At 43.3% G+C, this 24,726-nt stretch overlaps 1 protein-coding gene across 5 annotated transcripts in view; it reads left to right on the top strand.

Annotated features, from left to right (window-relative positions):
• The window catches only part of baiap3 (BAI1 associated protein 3), a 42,767-nt gene extending 18,400 nt beyond the window's left edge, over positions 1-24,367 (top strand). The window contains exons 3-34 of one of the 5 annotated variants that reach the window (XM_045720526.1): positions 1,173-1,260; positions 2,497-2,580; positions 4,794-4,901; positions 5,727-5,786; positions 7,128-7,194; positions 7,632-7,845; positions 7,983-8,027; positions 8,134-8,211; positions 8,366-8,474; positions 9,338-9,445; positions 9,525-9,617; positions 9,725-9,828; positions 10,078-10,195; positions 10,457-10,581; positions 11,374-11,464; positions 11,550-11,606; positions 11,758-11,855; positions 11,992-12,043; positions 12,422-12,573; positions 12,778-12,901; positions 13,163-13,303; positions 13,524-13,619; positions 14,107-14,322; positions 20,246-20,314; positions 20,579-20,658; positions 20,819-20,927; positions 21,493-21,567; positions 21,693-21,776; positions 22,144-22,264; positions 22,386-22,509; positions 22,671-22,876; positions 23,259-24,367. In XM_045720526.1, coding sequence (XP_045576482.1) covers positions 1,173-1,260; positions 2,497-2,580; positions 4,794-4,901; positions 5,727-5,786; positions 7,128-7,194; positions 7,632-7,845; positions 7,983-8,027; positions 8,134-8,211; positions 8,366-8,474; positions 9,338-9,445; positions 9,525-9,617; positions 9,725-9,828; positions 10,078-10,195; positions 10,457-10,581; positions 11,374-11,464; positions 11,550-11,606; positions 11,758-11,855; positions 11,992-12,043; positions 12,422-12,573; positions 12,778-12,901; positions 13,163-13,303; positions 13,524-13,619; positions 14,107-14,322; positions 20,246-20,314; positions 20,579-20,658; positions 20,819-20,927; positions 21,493-21,567; positions 21,693-21,776; positions 22,144-22,264; positions 22,386-22,509; positions 22,671-22,876; positions 23,259-23,362 — 3,400 coding nt within the window. In that variant the 3' untranslated portion in view covers positions 23,363-24,367. Of the gene's footprint in view, positions 1-1,172; positions 1,261-1,513; positions 2,050-2,496; positions 2,581-4,793; positions 4,902-5,726; positions 5,787-7,127; positions 7,195-7,397; positions 7,557-7,631; positions 7,846-7,982; positions 8,028-8,133; positions 8,212-8,365; positions 8,475-9,337; positions 9,446-9,524; positions 9,618-9,724; positions 9,829-10,077; positions 10,196-10,456; positions 10,582-11,373; positions 11,465-11,549; positions 11,607-11,757; positions 11,856-11,991; positions 12,044-12,421; positions 12,574-12,777; positions 12,902-13,162; positions 13,304-13,523; positions 13,620-14,106; positions 14,323-20,245; positions 20,315-20,578; positions 20,659-20,818; positions 20,928-21,492; positions 21,568-21,692; positions 21,777-22,143; positions 22,265-22,385; positions 22,510-22,670; positions 22,877-23,258 lie in introns of those variants that run through there. The other 4 variants (XM_045720528.1, XM_045720527.1, XM_045720530.1 and 1 more) reach the window with 4 other exon arrangements.
• Positions 24,368-24,726: the final 359 nt, after the last annotated feature.

The raw sequence follows: 24,726 nt of genomic DNA, 5'->3' as shown, positions 1-24,726 counted from the left end.
GACGCGACCCAGTCGTTCTTTCTAAATGTTCCATTGCCATACTGTCTGGCAACGTTCTTATCCCTTGCTTGCTAGCTAACCAACTACGACTAGCTTACAGTCACGTCAAACAGTGCAGACAGAATAACAATAGCAATTTGTTTATACTGTTTTCTAGTGACATTTAACAATGAGTTAATGAGGCACGATTTCGCTGGCATAGAAAATGTGCTCTCTCGTTAGGACTCTGTTGTTTAGAGAAGCTAGCCAACAACACAGCTAAGACAATAACTTGAAACTGAAGCTGGAAAGACTGCAAACTAGCTGCACTTCATTTCGTTTGACCTTTTTTCAATTGACATTTCTTTGTAAATATCCACAAAAAATTATGCCAGCTGATTCATGATTTAGACTGGCTGAGAAACGCTGCTTGCCTCTCTCTCTCGTCCCGACTCCCGACCCCTACACGTTCATTACTATGGGACAGTTGTATATCGAATTTGAACATTGAAACAATGTTGCAAATGTTGGTTTATACAAATCTCCTCTGTTGAAAACGAAATGTTAGTCTAAAAGAAATGTGAGATAATGTCTAGATGCTTTTTATAGTGGAGATCAAGTGTATAACTTCCCTGCCTGGGCTGATGAGACAGTGGATTGCGCAGTCAGATGGATCAGAGTAAATAAGCATTTTAATGTCATAGATTTCGCTGGTGGTAACTTGTGGAATAGACACCGTCTGGAATGCGCTTTTAACCAATCAGCATTCAGGATTAGACCCACCCGTTAAACAATGACAGACAATTCCCCTCAGACTTGTTGCTGCAGGAAGGAATGTCTGTCTAGTCTAGTGAAAGACCAGGGGTACTGAATCATGTATAATGTAACAGTTTGTTCATGATACTCTACTGTATGTGCTGCTGGTTGTGATTGACAGCTCAGCATTAGGTCTCCTTTAGTCTTTTGCTAAATGGAAACCAGGCATAATAAAGCTCATCCACATTTACTAAGGACGATAGAAGCATCTGTGAGTAACAGTGTTTACTGAGGGGTTAAGAAAGCATTTCTCTATATAAACCCGTTAGGACAGTTTTTTTTTCTATAATCTTAACAGAAAATTCATAAATCATATTTAACAGAACGTGTCAAATGAGAATTTAATTGACAGTGTTATCCCTCTGTATGTTTTACAGGCTGTCTGAGGGGAATGGAGAGTTCTTTGTGCGTATGAATGGCATCCTCCAGAAACAAGAGAATCTGCTGCGTGCTGCCCAGGCTGAGGTAAACCTTAAACCTCCTTATGTTTATTTGAAGGGGCAGTGCAGTCAAAAACGTGATTTTCTTGTAAAAAAAACTAGACATTTCCATGCTATGAGGTTGAAATAACAGGCCATTTTAGTTTTGGAGCTTTAAAAAACTAACAACAAAAAACGACTGGAATTTCAGCCTGTTCAGGTGGGATGGAGTTTTTGGCCCACAGCATGACATCACAATCTGATCTGATTATTCTGACCAATGACCAGTCATCTTTTATTTGCATATGTATTCTCTTACTTTGAAGGGGTAGGCTCTAGAGTCTAGACGATCCTATCTGCCAGTCAGGGCTGTGCATATAAATATATTTACATTTGTGTCAACATACCCACACAATCAGATTGAGCAATGATAAAAAGTATATTTGGAGTTATTTTCATGAAGTAACCACACACAGGGATTTTTTAGACATACAGTGATGATTTAAAAAAAAAAAAAAAAAAGACTGCATGGGGGCTTTAAGCAGGAAGTTCCTTAAAATGAAAATATTTTTTTTTAAGGAGACTATAGAGGAAAGGCTATACAAATACTTTGCTCTCGCCGGTCCTCTCTGCTATGTCTATGTAACGGGGGTTAATGTGCTGCTAACAGCTTAACTTCGTCCACTGTCCGACTGGGCTCGAACCAACGATCTCTGCTTCGCAAAACATGTGACTGCCCTCCTTAACAACGTTCCAATGGGTTGAACCACCCAAAAGGTACCGACTGGATCCCTCGGTCTGGTACATTTCAAGCTATTTGTGGAGCTAGCTTACGGTACGTTCGTAACTCTGTGTTACACAGTGGGCTGTGGGGACAGACGGACAAGGTTGAGAAGGCCGCTCAAAAGGCTGGAGGCTCAGCTGTCACAAGAAGCTGCTCTCCATGGCTCTCTACCCCCTCACTTCCCACACAAGAGGAAAGAGACTGGGATTGAATGGGGCGCTATTAAGATGTTTATCTGAGACCACTTGTTTTCCACCCTCTTCAGCTATTAAAGTGGTGAAAGGGGAACCAAAAGAAAATCAATGATGCATTCATTGCCTCTGTCTGCTTGTGTGCCGCGATTGAAAGCGAAAGTGTTTGGTTGGCGATAACAGCTCATTGTGACTTAACCTCACAACCCTTTCCAAGCCTTATTGAAGCAGTCATGGTGATGGAGCCTGCTTAAGGGAGATTGTGTGGCTCTGAGGTTTAAAGTTATCTATCTGTGTGTCTCCGCAGTGTGAAGGGGAAGGTAACACAGCCGCACCACCAGCAGAGCACGTAGACCAAGCCTTCGTTCCAGAGCGGTCCAGCAGGAGAGAGGTGAGTAGCCTGGGCTCCCTAGGGTAGAACATTAAGCTCTAGCGATGGAGGTGTATTTTACTTGTTATTGGCCTTTTCTCATATCTAGCTCCCCAACTAGAATCTAGTGTCCTGACCCAGTTTGCCTCTATCCTCACACGGCTGTAGCTAGCTACACTGTTGCGTAAACCTCACACATTGTTAGCTACAGTAAGGTCTAGAGGTCGACCGATTATGATTTTTCAACACCGATACCGATACCGGTTATTGGTGGACCAAAAAAGCCGATGCCAATTAATCGGCCGATTTTTTTCCCCCACGTTTTTTTATTTGTAATAATGACAATTACAACAATACTGAATGAACACTTATTTTAACTTAATATAATACATAAATACTGTCAATTTAGCCTCAAATAAATAATGAAACATGTTCAATTTGGTTCAAATAATGCAAAAACAAAGTGTTGGAGAAGAAAGTAAAAGTACAGTATGTGCCATGTAAAAAAGCTAACGTTTAAGTTCCTTGCTCAGAACATGAGAACATATGAAAGCTGGTGGTTCCTTTTAACATGAGTCTTCAATATTCCCAGGTAAGAAGTTTTAGGTTGTAGTTATTATAGGAATTATAGGACTATTTCTCTCTATACGATTTGTATTTCATATACCTTTGACTATTGGATGTTCTTATAGGCACTTTAGTATTGCCAGTGTAACAGTATAGCTTCCGTCCCTCTCCTCGCTCCTACCTGGGCTCGAACCAGGAACACATCGACAACAGCCACCCTCGAAGCAGCGTTACCCATGTAGAGCAAGGGGAACAACCACTCCCAAGTCTCAGAGCGAGTGATGTTTGAAACGCTATTAGTGCACACCCCGCTAACTAGCTAGCCATTTCACATCGGTCACACCAGCCTAATCTCGGGGGTTGATAGGCTTGAAGTCATAAACAGCGCAATGCTTGAAGAATTGCGAAGAGCTGCTGGCAAACGCACGAAGGTGCTGTTTGAATGAATGCTTACGAGCCTGCTGCTGCCTACCATCGCTCAGCCAGACTGCTCTATCAAATATCAAATACTAGACTTAATTATAACATAATAACACACAGAAATACGAGCCTTTGGTCATTAATATGGTCGAATCCGGAAACTATCATTTCGAAAACGAAACGTTTATTATTTCAGTGAAATACGGAACCGTTCTGTATTTTATCTAACGGGTGGCATCCCTAAGTCTAAATATTCCTGTTACATTGCACAACCTTCAATGTTATGTCATAATTCTGTCAAATGAATTACGGCCTTTGTTAGGAATAAATGGACTTCACACAGTTCGCAATGAGCCAGGCGGCCCAAACTGCTGTATATACCCTGACTGCTTGCACGGAAAGCAAGAGAAGTGACACAACTTCCCTAGTTATAAGAAATTTATGTTAGCAGGCAATATTAACTAAATATGCAGGTTTAAAAATATATACTTGTGTATTGATTTTAAAGAAAGGCATTGATGTTTATTGTTTGGTACATTGGTGCAACGACAGTGCTTCTTTCACAAATGCGCTTGTTAAATCATCACCCGTTTGTCGAAGTAGGCTGTGATTCGATGAGAAATTAACAGGCACCGCATCGATTATATGCAACGCAGGACACGTTAGATAAACTAGTAATATCATCAACCATGTGTAGTTAACTAGTGATTATGTTAAGATTGATAGTTTTTTATTAGATAAGCTTAATGCTAGCTAGCAACTTACCTTGGCTTCTTGTTGCCCTCGCGTAACAGGTAGTCAGCCTGCCACGCAGGCTCCTCGTGGAGTGCAATGTAAGGCAGGTGGTTAGTACGTTGGACTAGTAACCAGAAGGTTGCAAAAACGAATCCCCGAGGTGACAAGGTAAAAATCTGTTGTTCTGCCCCTGAACAAGGCAGTTAACCCCCGTTCCTAGGCCGTCATTGAAAATAAGAATGTGTTCTTAATCTGACTTGCCTAGTTAAATAAAGGTGAAAAAAATAAATAAGAAATTGGCAAATCGGTGTCCAAAAATAGCGATTACCGATTGTTATAAAAACTTGAAATCGGCCCTAATTAATCGGCCATTCCGATTAATCGGTCGACCTCTAGTAAGGTCACATCATTCTATTGACAGAGACATGTTTCCCAACTCTTATTTAGCAGTGACCCTGCTTTAAGAAAGAAAAACGGTGGTTAAGGCATTCACTGAGGTTGTTTTCTTCCAGCTGGACCTCCTGTATGAAGAGGCCGTTTACACGGTAGTCAACAGGGTGGGCGTGCCCTCGCCAGAGTACGTCACCAATGAAGGCGACATTTTCAGTTATCTACTGAAGGTACACACACTCCTTTGATCGGCTAAATCCGTTTACTGAACAGCTCACCTGGCCAAACTCTCACGCATCACGGCAGAAACCAACAAACACTTATTCTCATACACATAAGCACACACACTTATGAACGCACCCTAGTGTGCTGTAATTTACACTTCAAATACTGACTAATAAAATAGACAAGACCAGAAAGAGCCAAGTAAGCTGAAATAATTACTGTCCTAGAAAACCAACAGCAGAAATCAGATTGTCTTGTCATGTGATTCCTGTTGTAAACCCCTCCTCTAATCTCTGTCCTCACCAACTGATCCTAGAGGTTCAGTCTGGCGGTAGAGAGCCTTGTTTGCTTTGAGACATCTGTAGGAGACTGAGCAGATGTGCTTTGGCTTAGAGCTGATTAAACATCAAAGCCCAGGCCCACTGAGTTTTGATGTTCAGCTGTAATATTACATCCATTCAGAGTCTGTCACTCCAAAGCTGCATCCTTGCTTCCTCTGTCGCTCTCTGCTTGAGGTGGTGGACCGGGGCACATGTCCCCATGCTTTGAAGTGACCCCTGGTTCACTTTGGACTTTTGAAGATAGTGAGATTGAACCTGTACAGCCATCTTGGATCGGGCTTATGAGAACGCAAATCATTGGCAAGGGATGTAATGCTTATCATCATTGTATTATTGTTTCAAATAGTTTTAAAGTTATAATGGGATTTATAAAGCGTACAGGTAATAATGCAGGCAGGAGTATAGTTGGATGTGTATTGCAAATATGCTCACAGACCTATGAGGCTCTCTTGCAAAGAGCACCCTTTTCCACTGTCGTCCCTCTCCTAGGTATTTGATATGGGTCAGGAGGAACATGACATCATTCTGCAGAGAGTCCAAGAATCCAAGGTGAGATGCTGTGTTCCACTCCCATCTTGTCAATTTCCATCTCCTGACTCCTCTCCTGTCACTTCCTGTATCTCCCATCCGCAGACACAGGCCATGTAAGCTGTATGAACAAGATAGCACCACTGAGTTGTCACTGTGAGGATCTTCAAGTCTGCACCATATAATGTGCCTTTCTTTTGTGTTTAGATATACACTGAGTTTACAAAACTGCTCTTTCCATGACATAGACTGACCAGGTGAATCCAGGTGAAAGCTATGATCCATATTGATGTCACTTGTTAAATTCAATTCAATCAGTGTAGATGAAAGGGAGGAGACAGGTTAAAGAAGGATTTTGAAGCCTTGAGACAATTGAGAACTGAATTGTGTGTGCCATTCAGAGGGTGATTGGGCAAGACAAAATATTTAAGTGCCTTTGAACGGGGCATGGTAGTCGGTGCCAGGTGCACCGGTTTGTGTCAAGAACTGAAACGCTGCTGGGTTTTTACCACTCAACAGTTTGTCATGTGTATCAAGACATCCAGCCAACTTGACACAGTTGTGTCAAATCATTGGAGTCTACATGGGCCCGCATCCCTGTGAAACGCTTTCGACACCTTGTAGAGTCCATGCCCCGATGAATTGAGGCTGTTCTGAGGGGGAGGGGGGGGGGGGGGCTCAGTATTAGGAAGTTGTTCCTAATGTTTGCTATACTCAGTGTATAGCACGTTGCATTCACAAGGTTGAAATGCATGGAAAGCACTAACAGCCCTATGTACCCGGAGAGACTGCTGATGGAGTGTATTGATAGCCATAGTGAGGCTCACTGTGCACCAGGAGACATAATGATCTGTGAAAGCCCACTTTGTATGATGCCCTTGACTACCAGCAACCTTTCAAATGTCAGTTTGAAAGAGATGCTGGGCTCTTCTGCAAGACTCCTTGAAAGCTTGTGTGCAGAGAAGAACATATTGTGCCATTTAAATGTTCCATCCTACAATGATCTCTGTTTCTCGCCGGCACAGCAGTGTCTTTCCACCTTAGTGACACACAAAGCCCTAGCATTATACACCAGACAAAGAAAACACACATTGATTATTCTCTCTTGACAGACTCACGTCTCACGCTGCAGTGATTGCTGGTATTTTGTTTACCACTGATGAAAGTGTATTTGTCGAGTTAAAGAATCCGAATAAAAATAAAGTTCACAGACTAGCTGTTGTTTTCAAAGTGCACTCTATGCCATGTTCAAGGCCCGGTTTTGGAATGCAGCGTGCTTATGGATCGTTTCAGCGAGATGTCTCACTAATGCATGACTCTTAGCCTGTGTACTACTGTTACTTTGTGCACTTTGTTTTGCAGAGAGCCAGTTTCACCCTGAGAGTATCTGTCATGAAAGGGAAAAATCTAATGGCAAAGGATGCAAATGGTGAGGGGTGTTTGTGTTCGTTTACTGCTATTGATGGGAAGCAGCATTTGTTTTCTGTGCGTGGATATGAAATGTCATCGTGTCCATTTGCCAACTCCAACACCCCATTGACAATGAATGCAATTGTTTATTATTGAAATAAGATTAGAACATTTTCAGATCAACTATATTGAGTGAGACACATTGTTCTTTCCGTCTGGAAGAAAAATAAAAACCTCTGATGATACAGTGGTTCAACCAAGACACTAGAACCATCATCACGTCACTGTCCACTTTAGACAACACTGGACCACTTTGTCTAAAAGGACACAGGCTGCTATTACTAGCAGACCAATTGCTTTTGATTCCTGAACCTCAATAAGGTACATCGCCGTCGTTCTAACAGTATAATCTCAGTGTGTCTCTATATTAGTTTAACCCTTACTGTGCCTGGGTAGGGTACAGCGACCCCTATTGCATGCTGGGAATCCTCCTGGGCCAGAGCCCCCGGGAGACAGAGGAGAAGAAGGAGAGGAAGTTCAGCTTCAGGAAGAGGAAGGAGAAGCTGGAGAAGAGGTCCAGTACCAAGGAGGTTCTAGCAGCCACGTGCATCCAGGTGACTGAGGTCAAGCCAGAGACGCTCAACCCAGTCTGGAATGAGCACTTTGTTTTGTAAGTACAGTACTGACAGTACGCCGACTCTGGAAGTTGTTGGCAGAATGCTTGACATTTGTATGTGTCTCAGAGCCCTAACGGTAACAATGTTTGTTTAAACAATGTTAAATTATTCTATTTCTTTCCTCCAATAGTGACATTGATGATGTCCACGGTGATCTACTGCATATGGACATATGGTAAGATTAAACACAGTGTGGGCCTTTCCACTTTCAGTCCAAATTCCAGATTCCTGAAAACATCCTACTAACCAACTGTCCTACTAACCTTTCCTCTTCTTCTCAGGGACCATGACGATGACGTCTCCGTCGCAGAGGCCTGCAAAAAACTGAATGAAGTCAGTGGACTTAGAGGAATGGGCAGGTAGAACAGGCTTCTATTTGCTAATTATAAAGTCAGTGAAATAGGACCTTCAATATAGTGAATGGAGGTCTTGACTGTCAGGTCATTGAGACGCAGTGCTGGTTGATTGCTCTGTGTTATATTTCATGTATTCATCAGTGCCTTATCCCACCAGGTATTTTAAGCAGATTGCCAAATCGGTGCGGTCCAATGGGACGTCGTCATCAGGATCATCTGAGGACAATGTTGATGACTTCCTGGGCTGCATCAACATTCCACTGAATGTAATTCTTTAAAGTTACAGTGCTTTCACTTCCCAACTGCTGTTTACTGGTAATGTTTCTTATTTTATACAGTAGTAATACATTTTACTTGATGCAGTTTATTCTAATATTTGTATCTATTAGGTATTATAAGTGTTAACTAACGTTTATTAATTCCTGGCTCACTGTCTATCAGAGAGGCGCAAACACCCGTTATTCATTTATTGTAAATCCATCATAAAAGAGTGTGAAGTTTCGGTCTTCACCTTCATCAGACCGGAACGTCACTCGGTTTTAATGGATTTAGAATAAATGATCGTTTTATAATGGAGAGAGTGTCGCACCTCTAAAGAAATCCACTATTATTTAAGGCAGCACCTCTGTTTCAGTTGTTTGAGCACAAAACCCTTTTTTCCCTGGCTTAGTGTCTAGCCCATGGGCAGGCCCTCGGATCAATATAAAAAAAATCTCTCTCTATATATATATATATATATATTTAGGAACTCAGTCGGGGTCTCAACTTACTGTTGAGAAAAAGTGCAGTTTCGAACTTTGGCAATTTTTCTCTTGTTATGTCAGTCACTGATAGTCAAGTCAATTAGCCCATTTCTGCAAAAAAATGTAGATTGCTAAGTTAGCTTAGCAGCCAGCTATCTAAACTTTTTTATCAGTCTCACTCAGATATCATATTAAAAACTGCTAACATTTCTCTCCACCCCATGGAAGAATGTGTAGAATTGCAGGAAATTAGCTGTGAAACAGGATGTGGGTACGCAGACCAGCGAGCAACTGCTGCCCCTCATGATGAGTTCAGTCTTTTTGTGGTCCCCACCCTCATCAAAGTTGCCAATCCCTGGTCTAGCCTGTTTGTTGTTCGCCTGTAGGAGATTCCTGTGATGGGATATGACAAGTGGTTTAAGCTGGAGCCTCGGTCCAGTGCCTCCAAGGTCCAGGGAGAATGTCACCTGATTCTGAGGCTCTTCACTACCCAGGTAGCTACTACAGTCTCTCTGCTCCACAGTACCTGTGTAGTCTACCCAAGTCTCTTGATCATTTCATTTTGTTCCCCAGAGAGACACTACACTGAGTAAGAGGGAATCCAAAGAAGTCATTCATAAGAAGATGCTGAGTCAGATTCTGGAGTACGAGCATGCTCATATTCAGGTGAAACTCTACTATACAGTGCATCCTATTATCAAGTGAAATGACAGAAATGGCTCTGGATGGTTTCCTTATGCTATCCATGTAAATCATCTTGTTTTTCTCTCCAGAAAGAGCCTTATAACTGGAATGGGCAGGTGAGTCCTCCAGCATGGACTGTGCTGTCCCATCATGCTGTGCAAACTGACCTCTCACCCCTGCAACAGGCCATCATGTAAGTAGCTACAATAGTAACACTTCAATGTAGATCATATGCCAAAGGTATTGCGGTGGTCCAAATGAGAAAATCTAAGTTATGCCAAGCTGGTGGAGCCTGTGCCAATAAAGTTTCACATCTTTATTTATGAGTTGCATCTTTTCCTTCCTAGTCCTTTTAGGTCTGAAACCATTCATCTCAGCCGAGAGGTGAGGGTCATGTTATGTACAGTAGATGTATAGTAGTATGTATTGCTCTGGTCTGCAGTCGCTGGCAGTGCTATAGCAGCCACCACCGGTCCCAGAGGATGTGTTACACCCTGCTGCTGAGGCTGCTGAGGACCATCGATGCAGAGTGGGATCCCCAAGCTATGCAGGGAGACCTGGTAGGCCTACTGTCTCCTCACAGCTCCCCTCTGGCTCACAATCACCTTTCGTCTGGCATTAGGACACCTCATTAACTCACCACTCAACATCCATCATCCTATGACCTAGGGATCTGTTATTCAATCAAAACCTGGTTGTTTCGGTGCCATAGTTTTTCTGGAAACTAGACTGAAGCCCAGAAGTCTGTCTGAATGTGCTGTTATTGGCTAGATTGATCATTGTGAGGTTGAGGGATGTGATGATGTACTTCCTGTGTTCAGGAGCGGCAGCTGTCGGACAGCTTCAGGCTGTACACGGACCACTGTCTGTGTCTGATGAAGAGAATGCGCCAGGTGTTCCCCTGCGCCAGTCCAGCCGCCGTCACACGCTGCGAGCTCATGCTGAGGTAAACTCATACCACAGGAGGCTGGTGAGGGGAGGATGGTTCATAGTAATGGCTGGAATGGAATCACATTAAACCATATGGAAAATGTGTTTCATGTGTTTGATACCATTCCGTTCCAGCCGTTACTATGCGCACGTGCTCCCCAATTAAGGTGTCATCAGCCACCTGTGACTCCCACCACCCCCCCGTCTCTCACCATATCACGGCATCAAACACTCGCCAGCGCTGTCATACCAGACCAAACACTCAACCAAGTCACTAGAATAAAACCACAGACAGAGTACCTAGAACAGTCAAGCCAATAGGAGGCTTTTCTACTTGAATGGTGGTGACTGTGCCAATAAAAGCAGGCTCATGTTGAGGCTCATGTTGCTATGCTCTTTCTCTGTGAGCAGCCCCACGGGGCACTGTACTTCTGTGTCGCACAGACCAGATGAATCGAGATCCTGCAGGGCCTTTTCCAATGAGATTTCAAAGTCTGCCCAGTGATTGACACTCCTACCGAGATCTCTGTGTATTGTGGACACAGATAACACACAAAAAAAGATGTACTCAAACACATACTAATCGTTCTTGCTGTCAGTCACCTTAACGTTAAAAGGCTGACAGAAATGACAGGTTAGGTCAGTCAGGATTGTCTGTTCCAGCAATCATTTGGAACATTTGTGTCCAACAGTCGTTTTGATTACCTACAAATCACCTTGCATTGTGCCTTTTGTCTTTTACTCAGTAATGAGTTGTTGGGCTACAATAACAGGCCCATGTTTCTCTCCCTTTGTGTTTGTGACTCAGGGGTGTAGGACACATGCAGACCATGCCGGCCTTCAAGACTGTGTGCCCCCTTCGAAATGAACTGCATTTGGAAATTGCCACTGTTGTCAAGGTACAACGTAAATATAAGGAAGACCTGTTAGTGTTAGCACTGTTGCCTGACTAACTCGAATGACTGCAGTCTTTGATTTCAACAGAAAGGTACAGTGGAGTGGTACGAGAGCACAATTTCACAATTCAAACCAGAGGAGGGGGTAAGTTGACGCCATAAGAATTGATAACACACAAAGTCATCCAAATAAAGAGAGTCGCGCGTTCTATATATAAACTCCCAGTCATTTATTGGGTAACACATGGGTGGGCCCGTCGGGGTTGTGTGTGAGCTGTAGTGTGTTGATTCTATAGGCTCTAGAGGAGCAGCTGAGGAGACTGGTCCAGGTGGTGGATGCAGTGTGTGCAGATGTACAGAGGGGACAGAACATCTACAACAAGCTCTTCTACAGGTACACAGACAGTCCCTGCAGTTTGTGTTAATTGAAGACGGTGACAGGGCGAACTTGACTTTTAAGTAGAATCCTGTTGATTATGTCAAATAACAAGTGAATCCTGTTCTTTGTTTTGTCTTTTTAAACCCCCCAGTGCGGTGAAAGTGGATTTCTTCAGCATCGCGTATAGACAGTTGGAGAAACTGGTGAGAATTCCTTTGAAACCAAAAGGGATAGAACCTGCCAACATCTTTATCCACACATGACATTTATCTTTACCTTTATTTAACTAGGCAAGTCAGTTAAGAACAAATTCTTATTTACAATGACAGCCTAGGAAAAGTGGGTTAGCTGCCTTGTTCAGGGGTAGAACAACATATTTTTACCTTGACAGCTTGGGGATTCGATCTAGCAACCTTTCGGTTACTGGCCGAACGCTCTAACCACTAGGCTACCTGCTGCCCCAAGCTGCCCCGATACAGTATACTGATGCATATAGTGTTCCTGTATGTTCAACATGCATGTATCCTCACCGTTGACCCTTGACCTCTGAAATGGGGTGACTGACCCCTGTGCTCCCCCAGGTCGCTGACGACGTGAGCGTTGCCATGGAGAAGGTGTGTGGCACTCTGGAACAGGAGAGCTCCAGGCTAACTCAGACCATGGGAGAGACTCTGTTAGAGCTCTACATGTCTCTGAAAATACTCAAACGCTTCAGAGAGTTCCTCCCTCTCAGGTGAGTTTGAACACCCTGTCACCCCGGTCAGACTGGTGGATGGTGGATGTTCAGCTTGGTTGCATTGCACTTTTAGAAAAACAGAAAAATGGATTAGATGTTGTTATTGCTTGGTGATTTGATCTTGCATTGAACTTCTCCATATGCTTGAACATACAGTAGATTAGCTAAATGTCAGGTGGTTAATGAGTATTTCTCTCTCAGGGACGCTAAGATGATGGCATTGACTGGCTATCACAACTGGTTCAAGACGTCTATCCACAAGTGGCTGCAGATAGTCCATGACAAGGCTTGTGACAGGATCCGCAGAGCAGTAGACATGGACCAGGTGAGAAAGGCGTTTTATGGAAGTGTCTGTAGAGATTGATTTTCCATGAAAACATACGGCAATCAGGATATCCATTACACTTCTTCTGCAGAACCCACTGATGATCCGTAACCCACCATGATGTTTCTATCTAATGTACTCTGAATATGAGTTTGTTTCTGTGTACTGTACCTGTGTGTCAGTGTATTTCTAGTACAGTACATGTGTATGACTTTCTATAAGTTGTTGTTCATAGAATGTGTGTGTGTGTGTACTGGACAGCTGGAGCCAGTACAGCAGGCCAAACACAGCTCCTCGGCGGTGGATGTGACAGCATGTTTCAGCCAGGTGCGGGAGTTCTGGAAACAGATGTCCTGGCCAGACTCTGCAGGGGCCTTCATCTTTGTCACCCGCCTGACAGACGTGAGTGCCACCGCCACCGCCACACATACACAAACACACACACACCCATGCACACACAAGTGCATGCTTTCACACACGCTACACATTTAGAGACAGTGTAAGAAGCTCTACAGGTGGCAAGCCACAATCACAAACAACCAGAGCAGAAAGAAAATAATGCTAATTGAGGGTTTCACTCTCGATGATGATGATGGTGAGTGAGATGTTGTCTGTGTTGCAGAATTTCTGCAGCGAGGCCGTGTGTTACTCAGAGATGATAAAGCGCAAGATTGAGAGGAGCCAGCAGGGTCGAGACATCAAGAGCCTGACAGTGCAGGTAACGCCTGTGGGAAGGCAGGAAGGAAGGGGGGCTTCAGGATGACGTGGGAAGTAAATGTCAGCGAGTGTTCTTTCCCTGGCAACACAAAGACCTCAGCGGGTTGTCTGTAGCGTAATATGTTTGGTCTACTTCAGTGGAAGCTGCTTAGAGGAGAACGGATCATAATAAAGACTGGAATAGAGTAAATGGAATGGTATCATAAACATGGTTTTCATGGGTTTGATACCATTTCATTCACTCCATTCCGTCCATTAGAATCCATTCCAGCCATTATTATGAGCCCCCAGCAGCCTCCACTGGTCTACTTACCATCCTGCCTATTTTCATTGTCAATCATTCACTCCCTCCCCCAATCCCCTACCTGCCTCTTTTTTTAGCCCTGCCTCTTTTTCGTCCTTTGTTTCCTTCAACCATTCTCGACCTTTCCTCTGGCTTTCTCTTCTTCCCTCTACTAATGTACTTCCTGGATCTTGTTGTGGGCTAGCTGTGCATCGCCCTGAACAACACAGAGCATGTGCGTGTGTTCCTGGGCCACCTACCTCGGGACCTGGACTGGCAGGGCGTGGAGCAGGCCATGGAGGAGTCTTGCGGGGCGGAGGGGAAGGAGCAGGTCAACAAGGCCCTGAATGGACAGCTCTACAACGTGGATGCGGACCTACAGAGGGAGGCCAAGCGCCTCATCACCCACCTCACAAACAAGGTCCCTCCATCTCACTGAACAGTCCTCTCTGTCAGTCATACTTAGTAACCAGTCATCAAATTGTATTAGTCACATGCACCGAATACAACACCTTACAGTGAAATGCTTACTTACGAGCCCCAAACCAACAATGCAGCTTAAAAAATAAATAAAATAAACATTATTGAATAAGAATAAGAAATAAAAGAAAGAAGTAATTAAAGAGCAGCAGTAAAATAACAATAGCGAGACTATATTCAGTCAATGTGCGGGGGCACCGGTTAGTCATGGTAATTGAGGTAATATGTACCTGTAGGTAAAGTTATTAAAGTGACTATGCATAGATGATAACAACAGAGAGTAAAAGAGGGGGGGGGGGCAATGCAAATAGTCTGGGTAGCCATTTGATTAGATGTTCAGGAGTCTTTTGGCTTGGGGGTAGAAGCTGTTTAGAAGCCTCTTGGACCTAGACTTGGCGCTCCGGTACCACTTGCTGTGTGGTAGCAGAGAGAACAGTCTATGACTAGGGTGGCTGGAGTCTTTGACAATTTTTAAGACCTTCCTCTGACACCGTGTGGTATAGAGGTCCTGGATGGCAGGAAGCTTGGCCCCAGTACTACCCTCTGTAGAGCCTTGCGGTCAGAGGCCCAGCAGTTACCATATCAGGCAGTGATGTAACCAGTCAGGATGCTCTCAATGGTGCAGCTGTAGAACCTTTTGAGGATCTGAGGACCCATGCCAAATCTTTTCAGTCTCCTAAGGGGGAATAGGTTTTGTCGTACCCTCTTCACGACTGTCTTGGTGTTTGGACCATGTTAGTTTGTTGGTGATGTGGACACCAAGGAACTTAAAGCTCTCAACCTGCTCCACTACAGCCCCGTCGATGAGAATGGGGGTGTGCTCAGTCCTCTTTTTCCAGTAGTCCACAATCATTTCCTTTGTTTTGATCACATTGAGGTAGAGGTTGTTGTCCTGGCACCACACAGCCAGGTCTCTGACCTCCTCCCTATAGGCTGTCTCGTCGTTGTCGGTGATCAGGCCTACCACTGTTGTGTGATCGGCAAACTTAATGATGGTGTTGGAGTCGTGTCTGGCCGTGCAGTCATGAGTGAACAGGGAGTACAGGAGGGGACTGAGCACGCACCCCTGAGGGGCCCCTGTGTTGAGGATCAGCGTGGCAGATGTGTTATTATCTACCCTTACCACCTGGGGGCGGCCCATCAGGAAGTCCAGGATCCAGTTGCAGAGGGAGGTGTTTAGTCCCAGGGTCCTTAGCTTATTGATGAGCTTTGATGGCACTATGGTGCTGAACGCGGAGCTGTAGTCAATGAATAGCATTCTCACATAGGTGTTCCTTTTTTCCAGGTGGGAAAGGGCAGTGTAGAGTGCAATAGAGATTGCATCATCTGTGGATCTGTTAGGGCAAATTGGAGTGGGTCTAGGGTTTCTGGGATAATGGTGTTGATGTGAGCCATGGCCAGCCTTTCAAAGCACTTCATGGCTACAGACGTGTCATTTAGGCAGGTTACCATAGTGTTCTTGGTCACAGGGACTATGGTGGTCTGCTTAAAACATGTTGGTATTACGAACTCAGACAGGGAGAGGCTGAAAATGTCAGTATTTTTGTATTTGTATTTATTATGGATCCCCATTAGCTGCTGCCAAAGCAGCAGCTCCTCTTCCTGGGGTCCAGCAAAATTAAAGCAGTTTATACAATTTTAAAACATTACAATACATTCACAGATTTCACAACACACTGTGTGTCCTCAGGCCCCTACTCCACCACTACCACATATCTACATTACTAAATCCGTGTGTGTGTGTGTGTGTGTGTGTGTGTGTGTGTGTGTGTGTGTGTGTGTGTGTGTGTGCGTCTGCGCCAATGTTTGTGTTGCTTCACAGCCCCCGCTGTTTCATAAGGTGTTTTTTTTATCTGTTTTTTAAAATCTAATTTTACTGCTTGCGTCAGTTACTTGATGTGGAATAGAGTTCCATGTAGTCATGGCTCTATGTGGTACTGTGTGCATCCCATAGTCTCTTCTGGACTTGGTGACTGTGAAGAGACCTCTTGCGGTATGTCTTGGGGGGTATGCATGGGTGTCCGAGCTGTGTGCCAGTAGTTTAGACAGACAGCTCAGTGCATTCAACATGTCAATACCTCTCATAAATACAAGTAGTGATGAAGTCAATCTCTCCTCCACTTTCAACCAGGAGAGATTGACATGCATATTATTAATATTAGCTCTCTGTGTACATCCAAGGGCCAGCCATGCTGCCCTGTTCTGAGCTAATTGCAATTTTCCTTTTTTCTAAGTCCTTTTTTGTGGCACCTGACCACACGACTGAACAGTAGTCAAGGTGCGACAAAACTAGGGCCTGTAGGACCTGCCTTGTTGATAGTGTTGTTAAGAAGGCAGATCATTGCATTATTATAGACAGACTTCTCCCCATCTTAGCTACTTCTGCATCAATATGTTTTGAGCATGACAGTTTACAATCTAGTGTTACTCCAAGCAGTTTAGTCATTTCAACTTGCTTAATTTCCACATTATTATTCCTTATCAAGATTTAGTTGAGGTTTAGGGTTTAGTGTTTTGTTCCAAATAGAATTATTTTAGTTTTAGAAATATTTAGGGCTAACTTATTCCTTGCCACCCACTCTGAAACTAACTGCAGCTCTTTGTTGAGTGTTGCAGTAATTTCAGTTGCTGTAGTAGCTGACGTGTATAGTTTGAGTCATCGGCATACATAGAAACTCTGGCTTTACTCAAAGTCAGTGGCATGTCGTTAGTAAAAATTGAAAAAAGGGGCCTAAACAGCTACCCTGGGGAATTCCTTATTCTGACTGGATTATATTTGATAGGCTTCCATTAAAGAACACCCTCTGTGTTCTGATAGACAAGTAATTCTTTATCCACATTATAGCAGGGGGTGTAAAGCCATAACACACAAGTTTTTCCAGCAGTAGACTAGGATCAATAATGTCAAAAGCTGCACTGAAGTCTAACAAGACAGCCCCCACAATCATTTTATCATCTATTTCTCTCAGCCAATCATCAGTCATTTGTGTAAGTGCTGTGCTTGTTGAGTGCCCTTCCCTATAAGCATTCTGAAATTCTGTTGTCAATTTGTTTACTGTAAAATAGCATTGTATCTGGTCAAACACTATTTTTTCAATAAGTTTACTAAGGGTTGGTAACAGGCTGATTAGTTGACTATTTGAGCCAGTAAAGGGGGCTTTACTATTCTTGGGTAGCGGAATGACTTTAGCTTCCCTCTAGGCCTGAGGGCACACACTTTCTAGTAGGCTTAAATTGAAGATGTGGCAATATCGTCTGCTATTATCCTCAGTAATTTTCCATCTAGATTGTCAGACCCTGGTGGCTTGTCATTGTTGATAGACAACAATAATCTTTTCACCTCTTCCACACTGACTTTACGGAATTCAAAAGTACAATTCTTGTCTTTCATAATTTGGTCTGATATACTTGGATGTGTAGCGTCAGCTTTTGTTTCTGGCATGTCATCCCTAAGTTTGCCTATCTTGCCAATGAAAAAGTAATTAAAGTAGTTTGCAATATCAGTGGACTTTGTGATGAATGAGCCATCTGATTCAATAAATAAAGGAGCCGAGTTGGCTTTTTTTCCCCAAAAAAATGGATTTAAGGTGCCCCAAAGCTTTTTATTATCATTTTTTTATATAATTTATCTTTGTTTCATAGTGTAGTTTCTTTTTTATTTAGTTTAGTCACATGATTTCTTAATTTGAAGTACATTTGCCAGTCAGTTGGGCTGCCAGACTTAATTGCCATACCTTTTGCCTCAACCCCTCAACCATACACCTTTTCAATTCCTCATCAATCCAAGGGGATTTAACAGTTTTTACATGTAGTACTGGTCATTTTCTTAATGGGTGCATGCTTATTAGTAACTGGAATAAGTATTTTCATAAATGCGTCAAGTGCAGCGTCTGGTTGCTCATCATTACACACGACAGACCAGCAAATATTCTTTACATCATCAACATATTAATCACGACAAAACTTATTGTATGACCTCTTATACAATATATTAGGCCCAGCCTTTGGAACTTTGGTTTTCCTAGATATGGCTATTATATTGTGATCACTACATCCTATGGATTTGGATACTGCTTTAATGCAAATATCTGCAGCATTAGTAAAAATGTGATCAATACATGTTGATGATTTAATTCCTGTGCTGTTTGTAACTACCCTGGTAGGTTGACTGACAACCTGAACCAGGTTGCAGGCACTGGTTACAGTTTGAAGTTTTTTCCTGAGTGGGCAGCTTGATGAAAGCCAGTCAATATTTAAATCACCCAGAAAATATACTTCTCTGATGATATCACATACATTATCAAGCATTTCACACATATTATCCAGATACTGACTGTTAGCACTTGGTGGTCTATAGCAGCTTCCCACAAGAATGGGCTTTAGGTGAGGCAGATGAACCTGTAGCCATATTACTTCAACAGTATTTAACATTAGATCGTCTCTAAGCTTTACAGGAATGTGGTTCTGAATATAGACAGCAACACTGCCTCCGTTGGCATTTCTGTCTTTTCGGTAGATGTTATCACCATGTATTGCTACCACTGTATCATCAAAGGTATTATCTAAGTGAGTTTCAGAGATAGTCAGAATATGAATGTCATCTGTTACAAGCAAGTTATTGACTTCATGGACCTTGTTTCTTAGGCTACATATGTTAATATGGGCTATTTTTAGCACTTCTCTGGGTTGCTTGATTGTTTTTAATGCTTTACTGGGAAGCTTATCAGAGGTAGACTTACTCATGTTATTTACATTGGAGCTGATAGTGCAGGGTGAGCTGCATAAATTGGCCTTCCTACTATTGCACACCGCCTCAGTGCTAACAGTGTAACTCTGGTTTATAGGCTCATGATTACTGCTTACAATAGCTGTAGGATAAACAGATGTGTTCGGTGCAATTAGGGGTACATAAATTAAATTACTTACATTGTGTTTGCCAATGCCCCTAAGATCATGTACATTTGATGCAGCATTATGATGACTCATTGTCACAATGGTAGGGATTAACTGAGCTGGTCCTGGATCATTTACCAGTTATTGTTTCAATGTAGCCTTGAAATGCGTGGACAGGAGTCCAGGAGCCAAGATGATTTGGATGGACTCCGTCATTCCTGTAGAGTATCTTCTGTTTCCAGAAGGTATCAAAGTTATTAATAAAAGTGACCCCAGCAGAGCTACAGTAGTCTTTTAGCCAGATGTGCAATGCCAGCAGTCAGCTGAATCTTTCACACCCGCTGCCTAACGATGGTACTGGACCTGAAATTATTGGCCATTTTTTGGAGTCTTTTAATGCTAAAATCAGTTCTTTTAAAATCAATTTTCAAATGTTCCGAGCTAACCCTCCTTATGTCGTTTGACCCCACATGGACTACGACAGTGTTAGCTGACCAACTGGAAAGGGTCAGTGAAGACACTTGCCAGTTGGTCAGCGCATGCTTGCAGTACACGTCCTGGTAATCAATCTGGCCCTGTGGTCTTGTGAATGTTGACACAGGCAAGGGACACAGTCATGCACGTCAATATCAGTTTCCATGAGAACGGGTTACATAAATTATACAGACCTTGGTTCAAATAGTATTTGTTTTCTTGTTTTTTTTGGACGTTTGATGGAGCTTGTTTGGAGTGCAAGACGTTCGGGAGTTTCACATTTGGGACTATTCCATTGGTTCCATTGCGTCAGGCAACTTTAATCCAGCTCAGCTAAAGTATTTCAAAGAAAACAAATACTATGTGAACCCAGGTCTGGTTACATAATACTGTATGATATGGCATACTCAAATTGGGTCCTGCCTGGTAACCATTGTCACATTGGTTTGAACAGAGAGGTAAACCAGTGCATTGTGATATTGTGTGTTTTTGTCTAGATGTTTTCAGAGCTGAAGAGGTACCTCCAACACATCAGCCTGTCCCCTGACTCCATCAACAACGATGATGTAAGACTGAACAGTACATTGTGCTCTGCTTCTGTTATGTAGCAGCAACCTCTCTGCTTTCTTTCTTTGTCCTTTCTGGTTCGATTCCCACAGGGGCCAGTACAAAAAAAGAAATGCATGAAATGTATGTATTCACTACTGTAAGTCGCTCTGGATAAGAGCGTCTGCTAAATGACTAAAATGTAAATGTAAAATGATAAGACAATTCCTCTATAGGCTTCCCCCTAAGACGGGACACTGTTCTGTGACATTGTTCTGTTTCAGGCCGTGTCCCCCCTCATGAAGTACTTACGTGACACTTTAGTCATCCTCAGCGAGTCTCTGGTGAAGGAGAATCTGGCTAGGTAATTACCTGCTGTGTCACGTCTTTATCTAGATGAGCATCTTAGACATGCACACAATAACGATACCCCTCTGACACACCATGCTGTAGTACTGGTCATTATCTAGCCATTAGGATCACTTGACATACAGCGGATTGTTGTCTAACTGTGTTCTGCACAGAGTTCTCCTCGGCATGTGGGAGCTGCTCCTCAGAATGATCCTCGACACGGTGGCAGAGAACATGGGAGTCCAGGTTGAGTTCTACAACCGCTTCCAGTACACTGTGGAGGTCAGTGGTCTGTGTGTGTGTCTCTCTCTCTCTCTTTCTCACTCTCTCAGTTGACCCCAGAGATAGGGAGAATCACAGTAGGGGCCTATTTCCCCTTCTTCCTCATCTTCCTCCTCCTTTTCACCATCATCAGATACTGTATCCTTGCTAATCACTTGTGTGGTATAATTTCCATACCACTGGTATTCATCAGGTCTCTTGGCTGCTCAGTCCCTGCTGAGGAGAGTCCCCACTAGAATGGCAATGTGACAGTTCCTGTATTCTAATGGAGCATAGAGCTGGCAAGGGACACAGGACAGATTTGGATGAAAAGTCCTGAAAATGCAAAGCTGCGTGGGTAGAACATGTGGTGTGTTCCATGGTGATCTCCTTCTCCTTCTGGGGGCTTCACGCTGTCAGCGAGGATACATACCGGTCTGCTAATATCCTCTGACATATGCTCCAACCAAAGGCGTTACTTATAGTTACCACCGCTAATTAGCTAGCCATGCCAGTCAAAGAGAGCGGAGTATCGGAACATGTAACCTGAAAACTGAGACTTTCCCCACCACAATGCTCCTTTCAGGCCTTGGTGCAGTTCTTCTATGCTGATGGAGAGGGACTCGCCATAGAAGATCTGAAGAACCATGTCGACTACAAGGTGAGAGCATCAAGGGTTTATGTACCATTTAGCTACTTAATGCCTGACCGTGGTAGAGAGCGTCTTTTAGTGGGGGTTGTTCAGCTGGTTCCTGACGAGCCCCCTCTTTACTGCTGTTCCTATAGGCTCTTGACGAGGAGCTGAGGCTGAACAAGTGTTCGTCCTTTGAGCTAATCGAGCAGTACTTCCTGGAGAAGATCTCTCAGCAGGTAGTCTGCAGCCTGCTGGGCTGCCACATGTGACTCTAACCCCCAGGCTAGTGTAGTGGGGGAGTGTTGATTAGGAGCTGAAAGACCACAACACATTTTCTTTTTCTTTATCTCTTTAATGCTAATGTGGTCGCTAGCTGTATTCTGTAACAGCGGGTTTATTTTACAACACCAGAACAACTTTACAGGCATGTCCACTTACTACAAGCATTTCGCTACACTCGCATTAACATCTGGTAACCGTGTATATGTCACAAATAGAATGTGATTTGATGTCCAGGATTCATCATACTGAATGGATGTATAACAATCCAATCCAATCAATCATCTGTTTATGTATGATTTATAATATGGATCTGCCTTTCAGAGAACACTGAAGCACACCCGCTTTGGCCGCGTCAGTGTGAAGTGTTACTATGATGCTTCTGAGCAGAGACTCACGGTGGAGATCCTGCATGCTGCCGATCTCATTGCCTTGGACGCCAACGGTAAATATCAGAGTTCCATTGGCATGCAGCTCCATATGCAGAAAGAATGCCAAACCAATCTTCTGTATGAGCCCCTCATTCGTTCCTGTTCCTCTCTCTCTCTCTCTCTGGTGCCACACAGGGCTGAGTGACCCCTTTGTCATCGTGGAGCTCTGTCCCCACCACCTCTTCCCCATGGCCAAGAGCCAGCGCACCCAAGTGAAGCTCAAGACCCTGCACCCAGTATTTGATGAGCTCTTCTATTTGTGAGTGTCTAATCCGCCATCTGTATGCACTAACATAGAAGGAAATGTTGGAATTGGTGGATGATATGATAATTCCCTCTTGACAGCAGCTAGATTGAAAAGCAAAACATGGAGATGTAGACTTCAGTTTGACTCATTTTCCTCCATCTGCTGTCCCACAGCCATGTCAGCCCAGAGCAGTACAGGCACAGGTTTGCCTGTCTGACTTTTACTGTGATGGACTATGATTGGCTGTCCACCAACGATTTTGCCGGGGAGGCCTTGGCCCCGCTCAGTGACTTCTGTTGGCCAGGGAGACCCAACGCCTCAGCGGCCGGAAAGACCATCCAGCCGACCATTCTGCACTTGGCCCGGAGCAAACCCAGCGGTAGGGAGCAGGGTTAGGGTCAATTTGATTTCAATTCAGTCAATTAATTAAGTAAACCCATATTCTAATTCCACGTTTTCCTCATTGAAAAGAATTTAGGAACATTTGAATTGTAATTTCAGTTTACTTCCTGAATTTACTGAATTGAAAGGAATTGACCCCAACCCTGGTAGGACAGTCCGCCGGATAGACTACAGTACATAACACCACCCCTCTACTCCTCACTGAGCGGGAATGGGCCCCCAGGGAGGAGAGCCTGTTAAGTCTGGGAAAGGTTTCCTATTACTTCTGTAATCTTACCTAGCGACCTGTACAATCTAAAGGTAATTGTGGCAGGCATTGGATGGATGCACTTACGTCTCTGTTTGCTCTCTCCATCCAGAGAAGCCAATCATGAGGATTTTGGACGCACGGACAGGAGACGGAGAGGCTCAGGAGTTTGTGAGGAAGCTAAAGGAGATTGAGAAATCCATGGAAGAGGAGTGAAGCTGTCAGCACTGGTCTGGTGTATTGGTGTATTCTGACCATGTCTTTGCCACATGTGCTTTTGTACTTGTTGTACTACCGTATGTTTACAATGTTTACAGTTTTCAAATCCTCTTGTACGTGCACTGAAAATGTAATGCTGAACAAAACACAGTAAGGCATATCTTTTTAAATTGAAATACGAATGTCCTGTCTCTCTGCTGTATTTTTATGCCTCAAATCAAATGCTATTTGTCACATGCGCCGAATACAACAGGTGTAGACTTTACCGTGAAGTGCTTACTTACAAGCCCTTTCCCAACAATGTGGAGTTAAAAGTAAGAAAAATCTAAGGGTCCTCTCTGAGAAATAGCTTATCCTATAGTGATTATTTTGTTTTCTAAAGAGCTCATTGAATGTTATCTTAGTTATATTATCTTTGTTATATTATCTTTGTTGTATTACATCTCTAACATCTAACTGAATCAAAAACGATTTTGTAACTGATATGTATTCAGTCGAATTATGTGGGTGGATCAATCGTTGAAAAAATATATACTCACTACCGTTTCTGAGTTTATGGCGAAGTAGCACAAGGATGTAACACTGCAAGGAAAAGCCATCTGTAGCCAGGTTTTGTAAGTCAACACAAGGAGTAGTGTCACAAATGGCTGCGTTTACACAGGCAGCCCAATTCTGAAATGTTTCAGATCTTTTCACACCAGCTCTTTTTCAGAGCTGATCTGATTAGTAAAAAAAAACAATAAGTTAAAGAAAAGAGATCACAATTTGGCTGCCCGTGTAAACGCAGCCTATGTGACACCATCTGTGCTCATTAATGATTGATAATTGGATGTTTATATCTCTTCAGATTATGAACCATATCCCTGAAGAAAAGAGTATTAGTCCTCTATTTGTTATATTGTAAATGTGAACTACTTGTCCTTGAATTGTAATGGATTGTGCTGCTGTTTATTGTACCATTCAGATGAAGATGTCTATAAATAAAGATTGTATTTGAATATGGTTCACTAGCTCTTACCACATGTTGTTCTCCTTAGAAAAATATGTTTCCTTCTTTGTAGTGGACTTTCCCATATGACATCAACATGTTGCTCTTCATGTTGCATGAGTCTTTTTCTAAATGGAAACTAAATGGACTCACAAACATATAGTAGCACTAGACACCTAGAAAAAAACGGTTCTTTGTGTTTAGCTCTAAATGCCCGGGGTAATTTCGATTTCTTCCAGACCGAAAGATTCCGTCTCTGTCGGTCTTGTGTCTGCATGTTCTCTTGCTTCTCTGTCTATTTTGCTTTTCTCACTCTGTCTATCTCTACCCTCCCCCCTCTCTCGCTCTCACTATCTCGCTCTCTCTCTCTCTC

The sequence above is a fragment of the Salmo salar genome, chromosome ssa06, assembly GCF_905237065.1.
Source record: "Salmo salar chromosome ssa06, Ssal_v3.1, whole genome shotgun sequence".
Classification (NCBI taxonomy): domain Eukaryota; kingdom Metazoa; phylum Chordata; class Actinopteri; order Salmoniformes; family Salmonidae; genus Salmo; species Salmo salar.
Note: the sequence above shows the minus strand (reverse complement) of the source record. Positions and strands in the feature narration are given on the sequence as shown.